The 21262-nt window shown below is 35.5% G+C and overlaps 1 protein-coding gene across 8 annotated transcripts in view; it reads left to right on the forward strand.

Annotated features, from left to right (window-relative positions):
• POU2F1 (POU class 2 homeobox 1) overlaps positions 1–21262 on the forward strand; it is a 107367-nt gene that overhangs the window by 58203 nt on the left and 27902 nt on the right. For 5 of the 8 annotated variants that reach the window (XR_003002913.1, XM_024742452.1, XM_024742457.1 and 2 more), the window contains exons 9-13: positions 3043–3219; positions 7518–7659; positions 9250–9395; positions 10731–10910; positions 12336–12441. Coding sequence is in view for 7 of the 8 variants with exons in the window: in XM_024742452.1 (XP_024598220.1) it covers positions 3043–3219; positions 7518–7659; positions 9250–9395; positions 10731–10910; positions 12336–12441 (751 nt within the window). In the remaining variant the exon portion in view is untranslated. The remainder of the gene's footprint in view (positions 1–3042; positions 3220–7517; positions 7660–9249; positions 9396–10730; positions 10911–12335; positions 12442–21262) is intronic. The other 3 variants (XM_024742453.1, XM_024742455.1, XM_024742451.1) reach the window with 1 other exon arrangement.

The following is a 21262-nucleotide window of genomic DNA, read 5'->3' on the forward strand; positions in this document are numbered from 1 at the left end:
CTGACTGTTCATAGCATTTTTATTCGCAATCACCCCAAAGTGGAAACAGCCTAAACATTCATCAGCTGGTGAATAGATAACATGAATTTTGGCATATCTGTATGATGGAATGCTACTCAGCCATAGAAGGAAATGTACTTCTGATACATTCAACGTCATGTATGAATTTCAGAAGCATTATGCTAAGTGAAAGAAGCCAAACATAAAAGACTGTATACTCTATGATTCAATTTATATGGCATTTTACAGCAGACAAAACTATAGGGACAGAAATCATGTCAGTGGTTGCCAGGGGATGGGGGCTAGGGGTGGGGATTGACAGCAAGGGACACAACGAAACTTTTCGGGGTGATGGAAATTTTCTGAATCTTAATTGTGGTAGCAGTTATATGACTATATAGTTGTCAAAACACATCAAACTGTACACTTTTAAATGGTGCACTTAACTGTGAATAAGCTGAATTATAAAAATGATGTTGGAAAAAAGCCTATACCAGCAATTCCTTCCTGGCCTACGAGCTTTGTAAACAGCGGCAGGGCTGTTGTAGCTTCATCCGGACTCCTGCTCACCGAATTTTACTCTACTATTTCTAGCTCTGGCCCAGTCCAGCCTGAGGTTTCTGGAGTTGGGGTAACTTATGTGTAACCACCCCACCAAAAGATACCTAAGCTATTTTTAGTCCTATATTATTTGAGAACGGGCCTACTTCAAGCCTAGAAATGAAGCAACCATCTGATAGTTGAGACTCACCTCTACTTATCAACCAGTTTCAGTGGGAAGTTACAACCACATAGGACTCTAATATGGTTGGTACAGTTTTGGGCTCCTCCAGATGGTCATATTAAAGTTTTCTCACTGTCAACATGCCAGAGAGATAAATTTTGTTGTCTTCATTGAAGCAGGATGATAGAGAGGAGCTTACCCGAGGTGTAGGCCTGTGTAATTCCTCTTGTGCAGTTTTCAGGGCCAGTTAGTTCAGTTGGAGAAAGCATATTACTAATGAGGTCAGAGTTAGGGGTATATGACCCATTTAAATTACAAGAGAAAAGCACATAGCCATGGACTTCATCTGTAATCTTGTCCTATAATCTCTCACCTGGGTTTTTGTTCACAGGAAGGGCTAACTGAGCAGTTATGATGCAGAGTCAGGGCAGCACGTCCCAGTAGTGAATACTCAGAAGGGTGGGTTCTACTCAGGGGTTGTGAGTAAAACAGTGTAGCCTTGTGTTTGTGTAATAAGGAGATTTAATATTTTCTTTAAAAAAAAAATAGATTATACCCTCATGTCTGCAAATAAACTTTAGATGGATTTCAATAATTAAATATTTTAAAAGACATAGAAGAAGCTAGCAGAATATTAAAAGGAATTTTATCCAAGTTAGAAATAAGTGAAAGCTTTCTCAGATTTGAAGCAACAGAAGATATTAGAAAGGAAAAAAACAAAAGTTCACCCAAATTATAATTTAAGACTTATGTACACTGAAAAATAAAAGGAAAAAAGCAGATTGGGAAAATTACTTGTATTAATACAACAGACAAAGGCTTTATCTATAACATTTGATTGAGCTCTTTAAGGATAAGGGTGAGAATAAGGATGTCATTACAAATGGGTTACAGATGTAAGTTCAATTCATATGAAACGAAATACAGGTAATAACGTGTGGGGAAAATTTGGCTTTAAGTAATAAGAGAAATATGAATTAAGGAAACAGCAAAGTACAATTTACTCCCTGAGTTAGCAAAACATTTTTTAAAACTGCTAAAACAAATCATGTGGAGAACATGCTATAGTGAGAACCAGCATTACGTATGATGTATACCAAAAGCCATGAAATTGTTTATGGTGTACTCTTTATCCAGTTATAGAAAATCCTTTGTAAATTTATCTCAAAGAACTAATTACAAAGGTGGAAAAAAGAACTGTATGCACAAGAGTGTTTCATTGTGGTGTTATGTGTTAGTGAAAACAAATGAAAAAGTGCCTAGCAATGAAGAAATTGTTAAATAAATTATGATAATATTGCCTTTCAGTCAGCCTTTGAAAATGATAATTACGATGATTGAAACAACATAGGGAAAAAAATTAAAACATAATGTTAAGTGAGAAAAGCAGAGTATAAAATTCTGTTACCATAATTACAGTTAAGGTTAAGAACGTAGATCTGAGGGAGGATGAAAACTTCTAGGGGTAATGGATAAATTTAGGGCATTGTATATGGTGATGGTATATATTCATGGATGTTTATCTTCAAACTCATCAAGATGTATACATTATACGTGTACAACTTTTTTGTACGTCAGTCATACCTCAATTAAATAAAAAAAGTTTACTCTTCGATTTTATGCCCTATGGTCCATTCCAATGTATTAATCATATTTTAAAAATTACTCCGATCTGTGGGATGTATGCCTTGTTAGTAGAGATTTGAAAATTATAATTTGTGAGAAACATTTACAGATTAAATTTAGTGCAACAAATTAAAAAGCATAAAAAATGTAGCTCTATGGATGAAAACTTGAACAAGTAGACTGAAGTGAAGCTATTGTTATTTAAACTGCGGGTGATTTACTTTTCCCCCTTAAAATAGTTTTAATAATCTTATATGTTTTTTATAATATTGTGTTACAAGTTGGAGATATGATAGTGATAAGATGGGTATGGTCTCTGCTGTTTTGAAACTTATAGTTTAAGTGGCATGTTTATTATGATATAGATTCTTAAAAATAAAGACTGATTTATTAAATGGCATGAGATGCATGTATTCAAGCCATTTGAAAACCCAAAGACAATGGATTTCATTTTTGTGTATTCAAGTCTTTTCCATAGACTTACATGTTTAACCTTAACTGTAACTGTAGTGTATATAGCATCACACTCTGCTTTTCTCACTGGGCATTATGTTGTACCTTCTACAGTGACACATGGTCTTCCTAGTTCTTGAATAGAGCCATTTCCTTAAATTGTTTACTTGCAGCCATTCCAGATATAAACTTAAATATCTTGGTGTATGTTTGTTCTTATTCTTTTGTTCCTTCTCTAGCAGCCAGCCACCCCAACACGCACAATAGCAGCAACCCCAATTCAGACACTTCCACAGAGCCAGTCAACACCAAAGCGAATTGATACTCCCAGCTTGGAGGAGCCCAGTGACCTTGAGGAGCTTGAGCAATTTGCCAAGACCTTCAAACAAAGACGAATCAAACTTGGATTCACTCAGGTAAGATGAACCCACCTTTAACTTAGATTTCCCTCCTTGGCTGGGTCCAAATATTTGCTTTCCATGTCCAAAGAGACTTCTAAGGAACAATATATTTCTCAGCCTTCTTTTTCAGTTTTAGACTGTAACCTGTTGTTAGCCATTTTCTGCATTTATAAGTTTAGACTTTCATCGTATGTATTCATTTATAAATTTATAATTTATTGTTAGGTTAAAATCGTTAAGATTTCTCTCAGAACACAGGCCTCTGAAATTAGAATAATACCAATACATGGTGAGAATTTAAAAGATTATGTTGGAGGATGATATAACTATACTGAGGGCTTTGTTATTTGAAAAACATCTGGTTCTAGACCTTCGTGCTACATATGTGTAAGATTGAGCGGAGTAAAGATTACAAGATCTTTTATAGTAGCTGAAAGGGGAAATGTTTGAAAGACTTGTTTAAAACCATTTTTTGGAAGAGAGAAAGGGGTGGTGGAAACACACACACACACACACACACACACACAGCCCGAACTGAGACTGATTCATCAAATGGGAATCTGTTGAAGATGAAAATTCCAAATTAATTTTTTAAAATGTCACCTAGCAGACGGCTTTTAAAGTATAATAAGCTTAATGGTTTAAACAGGTGTTGGGGTATGTGGGTTTTTGCCCAAGCACTCCTACTGACTCACTCTTTAATTAACCTGTCACAAGTAATACTTTTTAAAGCAGGAAAAGAATTAAACTGAATGACATTTATGTAAAATGATATAGGATCATTAGGTGAAATAAAATTACTGAAGTATAGATTGGATTGGGCATTTTAATGGAATCAGGAGAAACATGGTGGTTTTTTCGCAGAGAATATAATTACTGTTCGAAATTTAAGCCACCACTTAAATACTATCCAAATTATTTTATGTTGAAAGTACAGTAGTGTGCCACCTACTCACTAGTGAGCCTAGTGCGGTCACTGGGCTTCTCCAAAATGACATCCCTGTGTTTTTAAGAACAGGCTTTTATTCCTTATATTTCTTTGGTAATTTATTTTTGCTCAAAGAAACTATTTATTGAGAACATAAAATGTTTTTTTTTAATAGATGTAATTTTAGAGAAAATGCACTCATATTTGTGAGGAGTCTCAGTTGTGAAGGAACAAATTACAATTCAGAAAGATTTTAGTACTTTTTAAACATCTAAACCATGTGGCTTGTTTTCAAAAAAGAAAGCTAAAAGATACAACTAGATCAATAGGGGTAAATTAATAAGCTTAAATAAGTATAAGGTTGGCATGTTTAGCAATGCTTCAGCTCTTAGGCTATTAGCACAGCATACTCTTACGTTTCCTAGGAGATTGTTGCCTGAGTGGTATGCCAGGGGTGTTAAGGCCTTTAAAAATCTTTAACTTTTACCCAGATAGTGGTTTGCCTTTTTGTGGCATTTGACCCAACATACTGCCAGGGTTGTTGCTCTTTCTCTCTCTCTCTCTCTCTCTCCTTTTTCTATAAAAGAGCTTCCCTATGGTCTGGTGTTCTGCTGTATGGTTTTATTCTATTATTTGGCACAGCTCTTCCTTATTTTTCAAAATGACTTTGACTTTAGCAGTGACAACATTTCACAGACCTTGACTGTGTGGACTAAGGCACATAATTACTGGTGCAGAATGGGAAGATCAACCTTTTTTTTTAAGTCAAGATACCTCAACTATAGTTTTTTAAACATTGCTTTGTATCTAATTTATTTATACACACACACAGAGGGTAAGTTAGATGTTCCAGTCATTAGTTGAAACAAACAAACAAATCTCTATTCTCTGAGTAAATATACATGTTATTAGGTGTTTTAAACAGTAGTTGTTTTCTAACTTTATAATTGGTTATTAAGGATTACTGTAGATGTCATTACATAATTAGAAGGCATGCCATAGTCTAACACCATCCATCACATGTGATACATTAATTATATCCTAATCCCAGTCTTTGTTTCTTTTTTCCTTTGCTTTTAAAAATATATACATGTAATATAGTTCAGATACAGTATAGTTCAGATTAGGTATGAGTCAACTACTTCAAACATTTACTTTTGTGAGGGGGAGAACCTAAGATGGTTGTGAGTTATAAAAGCATTAAACCAAGCTTATATCAAATTAGTGAAAATTAGTATATTAACTGAGGTACCTGTTGATTTTTAGTCAATGAAATCCTTTAAATGTGAAGTACAATTGTATTATAAATCTCAGTTAAGTGGATTTGTCATTTATTGCTATAGTTTTAGTTACTTGATGGCCTAGCTTTATTTCCAGCCACCAACTGAAGGCATTGTTTCTTATTTTGATGTGATTTTTGAATAGGTATTTCATTTTTTTATATTGTCATTATTGTTACTTTTCATAGAAAGGTATTACAGAAGTTTGTGAACAATTTTTAGTGAATTATGCAATTATAATGTCAGAAAACATTTATTACCATCTGACTTCTACAGCAGGTCTTACATTCAAAGAGTTACAGGGTTTAGTTGGCCTTAGTTTTCTAGGAAGCTGTAATCTAAACAAATAAAGTGACCAAGACATGAATATATGTGACACACAAAGCATAGTTTAATGCCTGACATGTAGTAGGCACCTAGTGAATATTTGTTCACTAAATGAAGTCAGCTTTAATAAATGTATAGAGATACCGCTGTAGATAAAATCTATAAATATATTTATAGATATATTTGTATATAGAGATAATGGATAACACTTCTGCTCTACTCACACTGTCCTGGTTCTTTGGGTTTTACTACAATTGGAAGGAAATCAATAAGCAGTCTACTTTTGCTCTACTTCTGTGACATAGTATATTTAGAGGTGTCAGTAAAACTTTCTGTGATGATGGAAATGTTCTGTATTTGTGCCATCCAGTACAATAGCCACTGTCCACATGTGGCTGTTGAGTACTTGAAAGGTGGCTAGTAGTGCTAAGGAACTAAATTTTTAATTTATCTGATTTTGAATTAATTTAAATTTAAATAACCACATGTGGCTGGTGGTTATTTAAATGCCCATCTATCCTATGGGAAAGATTAGAATATAGATCAGTTGGAGTTCAGGTATTCTCAGTGTCTCATTTTATCTTACAGTTCTAACATTTCTCCTCTATTAAACTTTTTATCAGAAGTTGCTCCCCAGTAAGAAATTGGAGTTTAAAAAGAAATGTTTTCTTTTCCCTGACTAACCCCTAATGCAGGTGCTAATAAACAATGTACTACCCAAAAGATGGATTGTAGGGGAGAGAAATCAAAGGACTGGGATAATCCTAATTCAAAATGAGTGTTGTCAGGATGGTTGGGAGTTGGCTGTCTCTAGTGGAATTAGCTATGTCGTATTTTGGACCAGAAATGTTGCTTTTCTGCCCTGTCACTGAACTAACTGAAATGAGAGCGTGAATTATTTCCACCCCATGAGCTTCTATTATCTATATATACAATAACTATTCAGATATGCCTTTTTCAGCTTTAACAAGAGAGATTCAGCTGGAGGAAAAGCACTCTATACATTTCAAAGGTTATAGGCTTATAGAGAAAGATATTTTTTGTAATATATTCAGGGGATCATTGTTCTATTGCTGTAAGGTTACCAAGTTTCCAGTGCCCATAAAGGTTTGACTAAATGGGTCAAACCTCTCTACTGTGAATTTCTATCTCTATAATGGTTACAAAAGTAGTCTTTTTAGAATACCTGGTTTTTGTAACAAACTTTGAAATCCAAACTAAGGGTGGAAAGGAGATTTTTTTCACTGCTTCCAGAAATGCTTTACAGGAAAAAAATAAAAGAATGAGGCATTATTTCTAAATTTTAAAGTGATTTATGGGAAGTTTGGTTAGTTCAGAAATACCTAAGGTTATCCAGACAGTTACATCTATTAACCCTGTAGGTGATACAGGTTAACTGATTTTTAAAGATTACTTAGATCACTTTGGTTGCATCAATTAAGGGACTTGGTAGAATTTCAGCACTACCTTTTGAGAGTTAGTAGAAACACTTGATATCTGAATTATTACATAAGGTAGCAAGAAGAGATTCAAGATGGAGGGAATATGAAACAGTTTTGAATGTTGTCACAGTCAAGACCTAACTAACAGAGTCCTCACTGGAATACTGTGCTCAGCTTAGGAATGGATGTTTTTGTAGGACCCAGTAAATGGAATGATTGTTGGTTCTTTGTCTGGAACAGTTATTGGAGCAGCACCCTCGAGTGAAGACCATAACATTAGATGAATCTTTTCTCCCTCTCTTTCTCTCCCCTCTCCTCTTCTGTGTTACTCTGCAGGGCGATGTTGGGCTCGCTATGGGTAAACTGTATGGAAATGACTTCAGCCAAACTACCATCTCTCGTTTTGAAGCCTTGAACCTCAGCTTTAAGAACATGTGCAAGTTAAAGCCACTTTTGGAGAAGTGGCTAAATGATGCAGGTGGGTGAATGTATAAAACATTTCCTCATTGTTTATTGAAATTGTATAGGAGGGATTGTTTTATTAATTGGGGTTTATATTTCTTATTACATTATTGGTACTACAGAACCTTGACGCTCACAATCTTTGGAGGATCAATATAAATTATGACTACATAAATCAGAGAACTAATTCATTTAAGTAGGCTAGTAATTACAAGGTACATAGTCAGCAATAATTTTTAGCTTTGGAATATTTCTTGGATTTGAGCCCAGGGTGAGAGACAGTTGAAGGAAGTTGAAGAGGGGACCTAGAGAGTATTAAATTTAGTAAGTCAAAGAAGAGGGGACCTAGAGAATATTAAATTTAGTAAGTCAAAGACATGTACTATATGATATCACTTATGTGTGGAATCTAAAAGATAATACAAATGAGTCTGTATACATTTAGAAACAGACTCAGACATAGAAACAAACTTACGGTTACCAAAATGGGAGAGGGAGGGAGAGACAGGAGTATGAGTTTAATAAATGTGAACTACTAGTATACATAAAATAGATAAGCAACAAGGATCTGCTGTATTGCACAGGGAAGTATATTCAATATCTTATAATAGCCTATAATGGAATATAATCTGAAAAAATATATGTAACTGAATCACTTTGCTGTATACGTGAAACTAACACAATATTGTAAATCAGCTATACTTCAATTTTAAAAAAATGACCACCAATTTTATACACAAATTGAGCTGTTAGTTTTAACTTAATGTGTTTTGTGCTGAAGTTTCCCTTTGGAAATTTTGAATTTTGAGTCACGGAATCATAGACTATGAGAGCTGTAAGAAAACGCTAGAGATCCCCTAGACTATGGTTCTCATTGTAGATATGAACAAAATTCTTTGTCTTTGGAAAAGACAAACCTGTAACTCGCAACCTTGGACAGTCTTGATTTCGTAGTTCTGGGTATGGCCTCAGCATCTGGAATCTTTCTGAGTTCCACAGGTGAGAACCACTGGTCTGCCCCCTCCATCTCATTTTATATAGAGAGTGGAAAGAAACTCAGAGATGTCTGTAACATGCTCAGGGTCATTAAACTGTTAAATGACAGAACCTTGTTTAAAGTTTAAATAGTTTAGAAATGTTTCATTATTTGTTTGGTTTGGGGGGAAGGGGAGGAATACCAGTGAAATAAAATGAGAGGTCATTTGCAAGATAAATGTTAAACATTTGATAATTTCCAAAAAGCTTTCTTTCTTTTATCCCTAGAGCTAATAAATAAATAAGCAAACAAAACCAAAACATAAGAGCAGAACTCAGAAGAGGTAGAGCTGAGAGTAAGGATAGGAATAGTAAACTTCTGCTTTCTCAGAAACGAATCAAAGAATAGCAATGACAGTATGGTCAACCATCCTGAGACAAAGAATGCCAATAAGAACAGCAGAAAGATCCATGGTAGTGAACAATATTTTAATGTAGGTTATGAAAACCTTTCATACTTGCTTGTAGCCTAAAATACTTTGGTCAGTTTTATTGTTGTTGTTAATACATGTATTGTGTGCATGAATAATGCTCAGCTGATTTGATTTATGTGTTTTCTTCTTTCTTACAGAGAACCTCTCATCTGATTCGGCTCTCTCCAGCCCAAGTGCCCTGAATTCTCCAGGGATGGGAATTGAGGGCTTGAACCGTAGGAGGAAGAAACGCACCAGCATAGAGACCAACATCCGTGTGGCCTTAGAGAAGAGTTTCTTGGAGGTTAGTGAGGTTTTTACTTTTCATATACATAGGATTGTCTGTATAATACTATTGTTAAGTGCCGTAGACCAGGCGTCCCCAGAGGTCCCTGGTTCCCTGTTAGGAACCAGGCCGCACAGCAGGAGGTGAGTGGCGGTCGAGTGAGCAAAGCTTCACCTGCCGCTCCCCATCGTTTGCATCACCACCTGAGCCATCCACACACACGCGCACACACACACACCCTCCACCCCTGTCCGTGGAGAGATTGTCTTCCATGAAGCTGGTCCCTGGTGCCATAAGGGTTGGGGACCGCTGCCGTAGACCATAAAATACGGACTTATAAGCTTCAGCCCTAATGGATGCTTATAAACGTATTGGAGACAGTGAGAACAAGTAAGTTACTGAACATAAGGAAACAAAACCAGAGTGCTTCAGGGTTCAGGAGAGACCAGGCTTAGAGATCCATGTGAGCACTCAAAGTGAGAGAGGCAGGCAGCAGCTGTAGGATACATAGGAATTCCACAGGTAGGGAGAGGTGAGGGGAAAGCGCTTCAAGCAGAGGCATCCAGAGAGAAAAGCCATGACATGCATCAGGGGAAAGCGCTTCAAGCAGAGGCATCCAGAGAGAAAAGCCATGACATGCATCAGGGGAAACAAATAGTTTGGTTTGGCTAAACTGTAGTGTTTGGAACCAGAACACTGAAGGCCTTGATGAGCTATAGAGTTCAAGTTATTTCAACAGGTCTTTGGTGTGGTTTTTTTTTTGTTTGTTTGTTTGTTTTTCTGGTACCAGAGAATATCACAATCAAAGCTTCCAACAAAATTTTGACTTCTCTAATGCAGAAAAGCCTTGAGCACCATGGAAGGAGCGTTGAAACAGGAGTCTTTATCTGCTCTGCCACTTATGAACTGTGTGATTGGTCAAGTTACGTGGTTTCCTAAGCTGAAGTCCCTTTATCTGTAAAATAACTGCCTTTCGTGCCCCACAGGCTTATGGCCTGCCTCACATTGTCCAAGTGAGATTATGTGCATGAAGCACTGGGGAAGTTCTTAAATTCCCACTAATAAATAAGGTATTGGTTTCATTCACGATTACTTGCCCTTAAAATAAAAAATATATAAATATTCAATAATAACTTATTCTAAGTTAATATGACTGCATTTAATGAATACATGTTCATTAGAATGTCTGTCTATAGAAGTTCTTTGTTAAAAGTGGAATAATATGGCCTTGTATATCCCAATTTCATTCTCTTATTGTTCCTCCTCCCCATTTGTTTATTCATTTAATGGCATGGTTATGTCAGTAGTTCAAAAAGTTTTTCCAAAAGGTGATTTTTTTTTTTCCCTCTTCAGAATCAAAAGCCTACCTCGGAAGAGATCACCATGATTGCTGATCAACTTAATATGGAAAAGGAGGTGATACGTGTTTGGTTTTGTAACCGCCGCCAGAAAGAAAAAAGAATCAACCCACCGAGCAGTGGTGGGACCAGCAGCTCACCTATCAAAGCAATTTTCCCCAGCCCGACCTCACTGGTAAGGATGAAAAATAGGGAGGCATGCTCAAGGGTTAATTTTTACAATTTTACAAATACCCTATCAAATGAATTTATTTCATTATAGGAATTTATTGTGTATATTCATATTGAAAAAAGATATATAAATTTATATTTTAAATGTTACAAAAGTAATTAAATGTCTTGTCATTATTAACCCAAGAACTTACTGATCTTTCTTTTTTAAAGGAAACAGTTTTAATCCTTTCCTGTTTCTCTGCAGTTCTATTATTCTCTTCTCTGATGTAGTTTATTAGGTTACTCTGTAACTGGGAGTAAATTTGCGGCTAATTCCAGTTATCTAAAAAAATCTTTAGTTGCACTTTATTCATGTTGGCTTCTAAAGCTCAATTTATTAAACTTACACATACATGATTAAGTGACAGTAAATTCCCAGATAACCTTTAGCTCTGAACTTGTATTAAAACAATTGTCTCAGATTTTCACAAACATGTGGGCCTTTTATTTATAACCTCACTGAGTAAAATATTCCTAGACTGAAGGGACATATAGTGGTCATGTGACTCCCTTGATCTTTAGGACAACTGTAAATATGATGCCACACTTCCAACCAGGATTCCAAAGATGGGAATATTGTTGAGTTTGCATTTCTGATACTTTCTTGTTAATTGATTTTTAATTTATTTGAATATTATTCTATACTGGCAGGCTTTTCAAACTAAGGTCATCATTAATAGCACTTACTAGTTTATTAAGTGAAGCCTATGGTTGTTAAATGGTGAGGCTTTAATCATAAAGTTCATGAGATAGTAGTTATAAAAAAGATAGTCATTAGGTACAGTTTTGTTTTATGTAGGTGACTGTTTTGTGTTTTGGATTTATTCTAGAAGGAGGGAAGGATAGAAGGAAGGCAGTGTTTCTTACAAAAATGTAGAAATATTTATCTTATTTCAAAAACAAACTGTCAGTTTTTAAAAATTTGTTTTACATTCTTTCCTTAATATCATTTCATTAAAAACAAAACCAAGACAGTCTTGTCCCCACATAGTTGAAAATAGAAACAATGCAAGAACCCCAGATCCCATGATCTCCTTGAATAGTTTTCTTGTTTAGATTAAGTTTATAACTGGTATAATATTTCTGTCTTGCTAAACACTATTGAAATATGGAAATTTGTTTTTATTAATTTCTTTTTAAAACTTGGGCAAAGCCATTAGTAACATCAGTGAAAAACCATCTATTCAAAAGGAACCTTTCAACATAAGCCAGTTTTCTCAATTCCAAGATCAAAGAGTAATTAATAAAATCCCTTCTTTTTAAGCCCTTTTATTTTATTCTATTGTATCTGGAATTTAAAAAATTTTATAGGAAACATAAATCTACAATATAGACTTAAATTTTTAATTTTTAAATGCTTCTGCATATTTTCACTTCTGACCTCTAGGTGGCAACCACGCCAAGCCTTGTGACAAGCAGCGCAGCAACTACCCTCACAGTCAATCCAGTCCTTCCTTTAACCAGTGCTGCGGTAACTAATCTCTCTGTTACAGGTAAGCAGCAGCCAGGCGGTGCAGCTGTTAGGCAAATGATAGGCCCATGCTAAGTTTCTATGAGAATCTGCCATTAAATTGTAAATTAAGGTTTTAACTAAAAATATGTATTGCTTTTTAAAAAAAAAGTTATATATGAAAACCTGAACTCTAAAAAGAAATCAGGCATAATACATTTTTCCAGAAAGAATGCTTTCACATAAAGATTTTATCTTTTTTTTTCCCACATTAGTCTGTCTTCTACGTTGCTTCCTGAGTTACTTTTTTTTTTTTTTTTTGGCCGCACTGCATGGCATGCAGGATCTTAGTTCCCCATCCAGGGATTGAACTCACACCCCCTGCAGTAGAAACATGGAGTCTTAACCACTGGACCACCAGGGAAGTCCCAGAATTACTTTTTTTCAATTAACTCCTCCTCTCCTTAAAAACATTTAATAGCTGCAGCTTTTTGAAATCAGGAAAACGTCCAAATGTATCATGAATTCATAGAGTATATCCAGCCTGGACCTTATCTTTCACTAGTCTTTTCTCCATCCCATCCTCAACACAAAAGAGGATTCCTACTACCTTTGTAAACATGCCCATAGCGTAAAATGTTGTCCATCCCAGCCTCCACTTCTTTCTGTTAGTGATGAAACTGCTCCAGCTTAGATATCAACTCTTCTTGGATATACTCTTTAGCTTCTTCAGAAAACTATTTGTTTCTACCTGCCTATATTATAAACAATTATATTTTATACTTCTCTCTTTTCCAGTAGACCTTGTACTTCTCAAAAGATCTGAATATTCCTTTTGAGATATCAGTGCTTGGCACATTCACAATAAAATGAATAAATAAATGTTTTCCCTTTACATGGCACATTTTCCAAATACATCTAAAGTAAGTTAGTGTTGTCATCAGAAGTTATCTAGTGATACATAAAGCAGAAGACATTCTGTAATTATTCACCAGGTTGATATATGCTAGTAAATCATTGGATAGATTTTTGATCTTTCATATTCAAGCTTAAATTTAACCTAGAGTTGGGGAATTTGGTTTTTTTCACTCATATTTTAAGTGACCTAACCATGATATAAAAATTGAATAAATGGCTTTATGTAGTTACTAAATTTCTAAGTCATTAGAAAATTTCATAATATTGTTTGTTTATTCAGAACAGTACTTTTGACCTCTTTTGGGTCTTTGACCTCTGAAACTTTGGTGACAGCTATAAACTTTTCCCCTCACAAAGTAGACATACCCACAATTTTTAGTAAGATTACAAGGAGATTTATAAATCACAAACCTCATCAGTCCCCACCTTACCAAGCCTTGCCATTTCTGGATGCCTTAGAGGCAAATTAAAAACCTCTGTTCAAGAGTGTATAGTATTCAGCACCTCAGCTTAAAAAGCAAACTGTTGGTGATTGGTTGCCGCTGTGCTGGGCACCAGGAACATGAAATTCCTGTCTTTGAGGAACTTACTGTCTACCCTGACTGCCACTGGCTGGTAAATTGTGTACTTTACCTTCCAAACAAATCATAAGTCATATTACATTAGGTTTAAAGATACCCATCTTTTGCCAAAAAAAAATTCCTAATGGTTCAGGCATTAAGAGCAATAGCTTTGCAGATTTCTTAAAAAATGGCACAAATCTGAGGCAGAAGGTAATTTTAAGAAGATATACATGCTCAAAACTAGCTAAAATTTTTTTTATTTTTTGGTGATCTTAACTGCCTAGTCAGATTTTCTTAAACTCAATTACTTGGCCCATTTATTTAGATTTAATTATGACAGTTTTCTGAAATGTTAGTAACTTTTGGAATGAAATTTTTCTTTAATCATTAAAATATTTAACATAGGAAATTCAAATAGGAGAGACACAATCACCATGAGTACTATTTTTATTTTGTCTTTATATCTGTTTTTATATGTACATAGATGTACAATTCTAATAGTATTTATACTGTATCCTTTATTTTTAGCTTAACATCTAATAATAAGTATCTTCCTCTGTTATTATAGTTTTTACTTTTCTACTCTTGCCCTTATATCAAATGGTTGTACTGTAATTTCATAACCATTTCCTTATGTTACCATCATGGTTAAGTTCAACCGAGGGTGACCAACTCTTCCAGTTTGAGCCCTGCAAATATTACATCCCAGGAAACCTCTCAGCCTCTAAGCCACGTGACTGGTCTTGCTTGTTCGCTATTGTATTCCTCGTGTCCAGCACACTACGTAGAGTGTAAGATACCCAGTAATTATTAAATGAATGGAGTTTTCACTGTTATAAATAATGCTATAATGAACACCTTCGTACATATAGCTTTTTCTTAAATTTTTTATTTTAACATAATTTCAGACTTACAGAAAAGTTATAAGAATAGTTCAGAGAAATCCTAAATCTCTTTCTCACATTTTCCAAATATTAAAATCTTACTATGTTTGCTTTCTCCTTTTTCTCTTTGTGTTTCTGTATGTGATTTTTTTCTGAACTGTTGTAAGAGCAAGTTACAGATAAGCCCTTTTCCCCTGAATACTTTACTGTCTATTTTTTAATAAACAAGAAATATAGGGGAAAAGGATAAGTTCATCCTTACAGTTGAAAGCCAACTAATAAACGTGGAAGAAATGATGGAATTATATGAGTAATAACAGATCCAGGCTATCTGTATCAATATGGACTCAGAAATCATTCTGTATTCAGTAGGTTAGAATCCTACTATCACTTTTTATTGTAATATTCAGATTGTCCCAGATTTAGCCAATGGGAACTACTTCAAGGTGGCTCCTGTGCCCTTTTGACATGTCCCTAGCATTCTTTGAGTGCTTCCTTATTTTTTAGCACACAAGATGTTCACCTTCGTCTTAAAGTTTCTCTGCTTCTGGCCTAGAATCAGCCTCCTTAAAATCCATGAGTTCATACTGATACCTCCAATTCCAATCCAATATCCTGTAGTTCGTTCTTTTCTATCCTAACCTCTTTCCATATTTTAACTCCCTTCTCAGTGACAATGCGTAACCTGGCTCCCATTATCAACAATAACAAGTTACTCAACTGTTCAATCCTATAGTGAAAAGAAAGTGGTTTCACATTGCTAACCCAAGCCTCTGAAAAGAAAAGACCTACTAATTCAGTTCAGTTTAGAGTTCTCGTCTTAAGCTAAAGGCGTAAAGCCCAAATACTGTGTTCCAAAGTGATTTTGGTTAGTTCTTTTTATATCCTCTTCAGTGTAGTAACATTATTCATTTGAAATTCAGGTCAGTTTATTTGTTTTGTTTGTATTCAGTGTTAGTGTTTCTCCTCCCATCCTTGTGATTTTTTTAAGAATATGAGATATTAACATGGTTTTCAAAGGTAAGACTATACAAAAAGTTCTCCTCAGAAAAATGTCGTTCCCTTCTATCATAATTCTCTGTACCCTTTCCATCCCATTCCTATCTATGCCCTTCCTGTGTTTCTTTTGAACTATTGAGTAGAGATTTTTTTCTTTTTTAATTTACCCTTGTTTGTTGCTTTAAAGGTATCATACTTAGGTGATCTTCTGCACTTCAGTTTTTTCACTTAGCAAAATATCCTGACAACTAACTCCACGTTAGTTCATAGAAATCTTAATTATTCTGTTTCATTGTTGTAGACTATTATGTGGATGTACTACAGTTTATTTAACCCCATTCCTGTTGTATGGACATTGAGTTTGTTTCCAGTATTTTGTAATTATAGACTGTGCTTTAGGAATAACCTTGTGGATATGTATTTTTGTACTGTTGGAAATGTGTCTTGAATCTTGAAGGTAAATTTCGAGAAGTAGAATTGCTGGGTCGAAAGGTACACACCTATGTGTTGTTGGATACTGTTGTTTTGTTGGATACTATCGAATTGCCTTCCAAAAAGATTGTACTTATTTTCATTCCCACTAACAATACATGAGAGGGCCAGTTTCCCCATAGCCTCCGCAACAGAATGTTACACTTTTTAATTTTTACCAACCTGGTATGTTAGAAATTGTAACTCAATGTACTTTAAATTTCAGTTTTTTAATCGTGTGAAGTTGAACATCATTTCATATACTTAAGGGCTATTTTTCATCATTTATAACAGTGAAATAGGTTTTGTTTCACCTTGATTGATAAATATTGCATAGACTAGAAATTCCAGCTGAGGGAAGTGGTAAGAGCAGACACTATTGTCTTCTTTCCAAGCATATTAGTTTTCTGTTGGTGTGTAACAAATTACCACAAACTTAGTGGCCTAAACCAATATTCATTTACTATCCCACAGTTCTGTAGGTTGGAAGTTTAGGCATGGGTTAGAGCTGGGTCTTCTACTCAGGGACTTACCAGGCTGAAATCAAGATGTTGGCTGGGGCTGTGACCTCATATGACACCCAAGATCTTCCAAGTTCATTAGTTGGCAGAATTCTGTTCCTTGTGGTTATAGGACTGAAGTCCCCATTTTTTCTGCTGCTGTCAGCTAGATCACTCTCAGCTCCTACAGGCTAACCCCAAGTCCTAGCCTCATGACCTTCTCACGACATGGCAGCTTCTTCAAAGGCAACATGAGAATCTCTCTCAAGTCAGCTGCTATGGAGGGTCTTATGCAATATAAGGTAGTCAGTCCTCTCACCTTTGTCATATGATATAACCCAATTAAAGGAGTGGCTACCACATCTCCCGTCATATTCACAGATCTGCCTATACTCAAGAGAAGGGGCTATACATCTGGATTTTGATGGCTTCCTTTAAAGAGTTTTTGAGTTTGCTTTGGCAGACAGATAGGTTACTACAGATCAGCTTGATCCCTTCAAGGCTTATTTTTTAAGCTTTATGAGACTGGCCCTAGAGTAGCCTTCACTAGTTTAAGGTGTGACTCTTCTGGGGTCTCTCGTAAATGCCCAGATATTCAATAATCTCTACTGTCTGTGTAGTTGGAACTGGACTGTCTCCCTGTCCTGCATGAATTCCAAGGATCATTCAGTTTACAGCCTCCCTGCCTGGACTCATGGGGTTTCCCTGTGCGTGTGCAGTTTAGTATTCAACCAAAGATTCTAGGAAACCCCGACGCACATTTCTAGAGTTCGTTCTCTATTCGTTTCTTCCTCTCCAGTACTCTCCCTTGCAAATTCCAGCCATGTCAGCATCCAGCGACAGTCTTTGTCTCCTCAAATCATTGAAATTGCTGCGTTCTACTTAGTTTCCTCTTCTGGTGCAGCAGTTTAGAAAGTGTTTCCAAATAAAGTCCAGGTGATTATAGGGCTCACATCATTTGTTTCCTTTTCTTCAGGGATCACAGCCCTGTGCTGCCTATTTTCTCGTATCTAAAACATTTTCTCATATATTTCTCTATTCTTGTTACAGTGTAAGGGTAAGTTTGCTATCATTTACTCTTATGGTCAAAGGCAGACGTCTCTAAAAATGTTAAATTAATGATCAGCACTTATAGGTATAGATGATCTTATTTGCAAAGCAGAACTAGAGACACAGACGTAGAGAACAAATGTGTGGATACCAAGGGGGAAGGAAGGGGGCAATATGAATTGGGAGAGTGGGATTGACATATATACACTACTGATACTATGTATAAAATAGGTAACTAATGAGAACCTACTGTATAGCACAGAGAACTCTCCTCAATGCTCTGTGGTGACCTAAATGAGAAGGAAATCCGAAAAGGAGGGGATATGTGTATACGTATAGCTGATTCACTTTGTTGTACAGTGGAAACTAATACAACATTGTAAAGCAAGTATACTCCAATAAAAATTTTTTAAATAAATTTTAAAAAATAAAATAATTTATATATACACAAAAAGTAAGTTGCAAAATGAAAAATGTTTGGATCAGAAGCAAATAAGTTTCAACACTTGATAAATCTAAATTAAGAGAAAAAAATAATCAGCCTTTATAATTGTAACAAAGTCTAAGGTGACCCTCCCCCACCATGGTGTCTACCTCCTAGTGTTCCAGCCTTTGTGTAATCCTTTCCCCTTGAGTGTGGGCTGAGCCTTTGGTTTGCTTCTCATCAGTAAAATGTGGCAAAGGTGATAGGATGTCACTCCATGATTATATTACATTTTGTAAGACCCCGTCTTGTTCCCAGACTTACTCTAGAGACCCTCCTCACCAGTTTGATGAAGTAAGAAATAAACAACCATGTTAGGAAGCTCACAAATCAGGGTACTGAGGATGACCTCTAGGCGCTGAGGGTGGCCTTCAGCCAACAGCCAAAAAGAAGCTGGGCACTTAGTCTAGAACAGCAAGCAAATTCTGCCAAGTGATTTCTGCCAGCAACCCAAGTGAGCCTGGCAACATATTCTTCCCCAGTCATGCTTCCTGACTGGAACTGTCTGGCTGACCCCTTGATTGTGGCCTTGCAGAGGACCAGCTAGACTGTGCCTGCACACCTGACCCACAGAAACTGAGATAGTAAATGTGTGGGGTTTTTTTTTTCCTTTTTATTTATTTTTTAAATAGATAAAATTTCAATTTCTTTATTGGAGTGTAATTGCTTCACAATACTGTGTTAGTTTCTGTTGTACAACAAAGTTGAATCAATTGTTTTATACTGCTAAATTTGTAGTACTTTGTTAAATAGCGATAGAAAATGGATACAATAATATTACATTTGTATAAATATCATTCAGGGACAGCTCATATGATTAGGGTGAAAAATGTAATCTTATGACACTTAAACCTTGCTCCTTGAAAGAGAAGGTTACAAGAGTCAGTGTCAAATGGATTTTCTTTTCTTCCTCTTGTCAGCAGTTGCTGAAAATCATGCCTCATTTTAATTTTTTTCCTATTTGGACCATAACTTTCTTATTATAGCCTCTTTTCCTCTGACATTTCTATGTTGCTTTTTTTTTTTTCAGTTGACAGAAGTAGCATATTCTTTCACTCATATTATTTATGAAAGACATCCAGTATCTTAATCATACAACTTATCTAATGCAATCTACTTTCTTCCTGAAGACTTTCTCCTTGGAATCCCTATAATTGCTTATTTTAACTTCTTTTCACTGTGTTCCTGAGTTAGATCCAATATTTCTGAGAGCCCATGTCTCCCTCTACCTTTTTCTTTTTTTTTTTCCCCTCTACCTTTGATTCCTTTTTGTTTTGCCTGGTGCACACTCTCAAGTAGTTTTTTTCTTTATTTGTAAAGATTATGTGGGAGGGAAAATTTCCAAGTACATGCATAACTGAAAAGTATTTTGCCCTCACAGTATTTGTAGTTTGTACAGTAATAGAATTTTAGGTACAAAATTACTTTTCCTTTGAACTTAGAAGGTATTGCTCTGTTGTATTTTAGCATCCAGTGTTGCCAATGAAAAGTCTGATTTCAGTCTAACTCCGATTTGTTGATCATTTGTTTTCCCTCTGTAAACTTTAAGGATCTTTTTATCCTTTGAGTTCTGAAATTTCACTAGAAGGTATCAAGGCATGGGCCTTTTAAATTTGTCCTCCTTGGCCTTCAGTGGGCATTGTCAATTTGAATTAATGTCTTTCTTTAACTCTGGTAATTTGTTTTTCTTCCTTATTTCTGGAACGTATTTCAAACAGACTTTAAACTCTCTAAATTGATCCTGTCTATCTCTAACGTTTCTCTTGTGTTTTTCATTTTTTAACTTTTTATACTTCATTCTTGGAAATATATCCTGAATTTTATCTAACTGTTCCTGTGTTCTCATTTTTTATTGTTGTCATTTATATGTTTTTCCAGAATCATATTTTTAATTTCTAAGAATGTTTCTTTGTTCTGATTCTGCCTTTTTATAGCAATCTTATTTTTAATTTGTAGATACAGTACAAATTAGAATTGTATTTAAGTTGCTTCTTCTGGCCTCAATTCTGCTTATTTATTTTGTTCCATTTCTTTTGTGCTGTGGATTTTTTCATTGTCTGTTAATTTTTGATTATTTAGTCATACCGATGAATGCAAGGCCTTAGTACTTAATATCAGTAGCTTGTAAGGTTTTTTCTGCCCTTGTGTAGCTTCTGTTACTCAGCATCCTTTCCCCTGATTGGAAGGGAGCGATGAGCCGTGAATGTGGGGAGAGAACTGCCAGACTTTGCTCAGGGCCTGTGGGTGGAAAGCAGGCAGGCAGACCAGGCTCTACCCTACACCTTCCTCAAATGAGAAGGATGCCAGTGCTTACACTAAAGTTCGTAACCTTCCATACTCAGATTTTTATTTTCTTTGAAGAGTAGTAGGTGACATTAGTTAATGCTTAGGTGATAAGTCTGGTGGGGGGAGGAAAAGTCCCACTGACAGAGCTGGTGTGTGAACAGTCTGGTCACCCTGTTCTCTGCCCTTGTTTCCTACTCCTGCCTCAGTACTGACAACGCGGAGCTTGAAATCCCCTCAGGGCTCCACTGGGGTAAATAATTCCCACCTCTATCGTAGTCTTCTACTGTGCCCTTCTGGACTATGGTTGGTTTCTCTACAACCCAATTTTAACCTCTTTCTCATTTCTGCAAATATATCAAATTCTCAAGTTCTCTGAAATCTCACTCCCAGAGCTCTCACTCCCTTTTTTATTACTTTACCATCTTTTGGGATAGCATTTTAGAAATGAAGGAATAAACATACCCTTAGTCTGCCCTCTTCTAAGAGAAATGTTGTGTGATTGCCATGGTCATTTTTATTTTCCCAGTATCTATCATAGTGCTTGGTACATAATAGGTCCTTGGTAAAACTTTTCCCTTTTTAAATTTAAAAAAAATTTTTTTTATTATAGTATAGTTGATTTACAATGTTGTGCCAGTCTCCTGTACAGCAGAGTGACATGCTTTTTTTTTTTTTTTTTTTTTTTTTTTTTTTTTTTTTTTTTTTTTTT

Source organism: Neophocaena asiaeorientalis, unplaced genomic scaffold (assembly GCF_003031525.2).
Source record: "Neophocaena asiaeorientalis asiaeorientalis breed wild unplaced genomic scaffold, Neophocaena_asiaeorientalis_V1.1 scaffold99, whole genome shotgun sequence".
Lineage (NCBI taxonomy): Eukaryota > Metazoa > Chordata > Mammalia > Artiodactyla > Phocoenidae > Neophocaena > Neophocaena asiaeorientalis.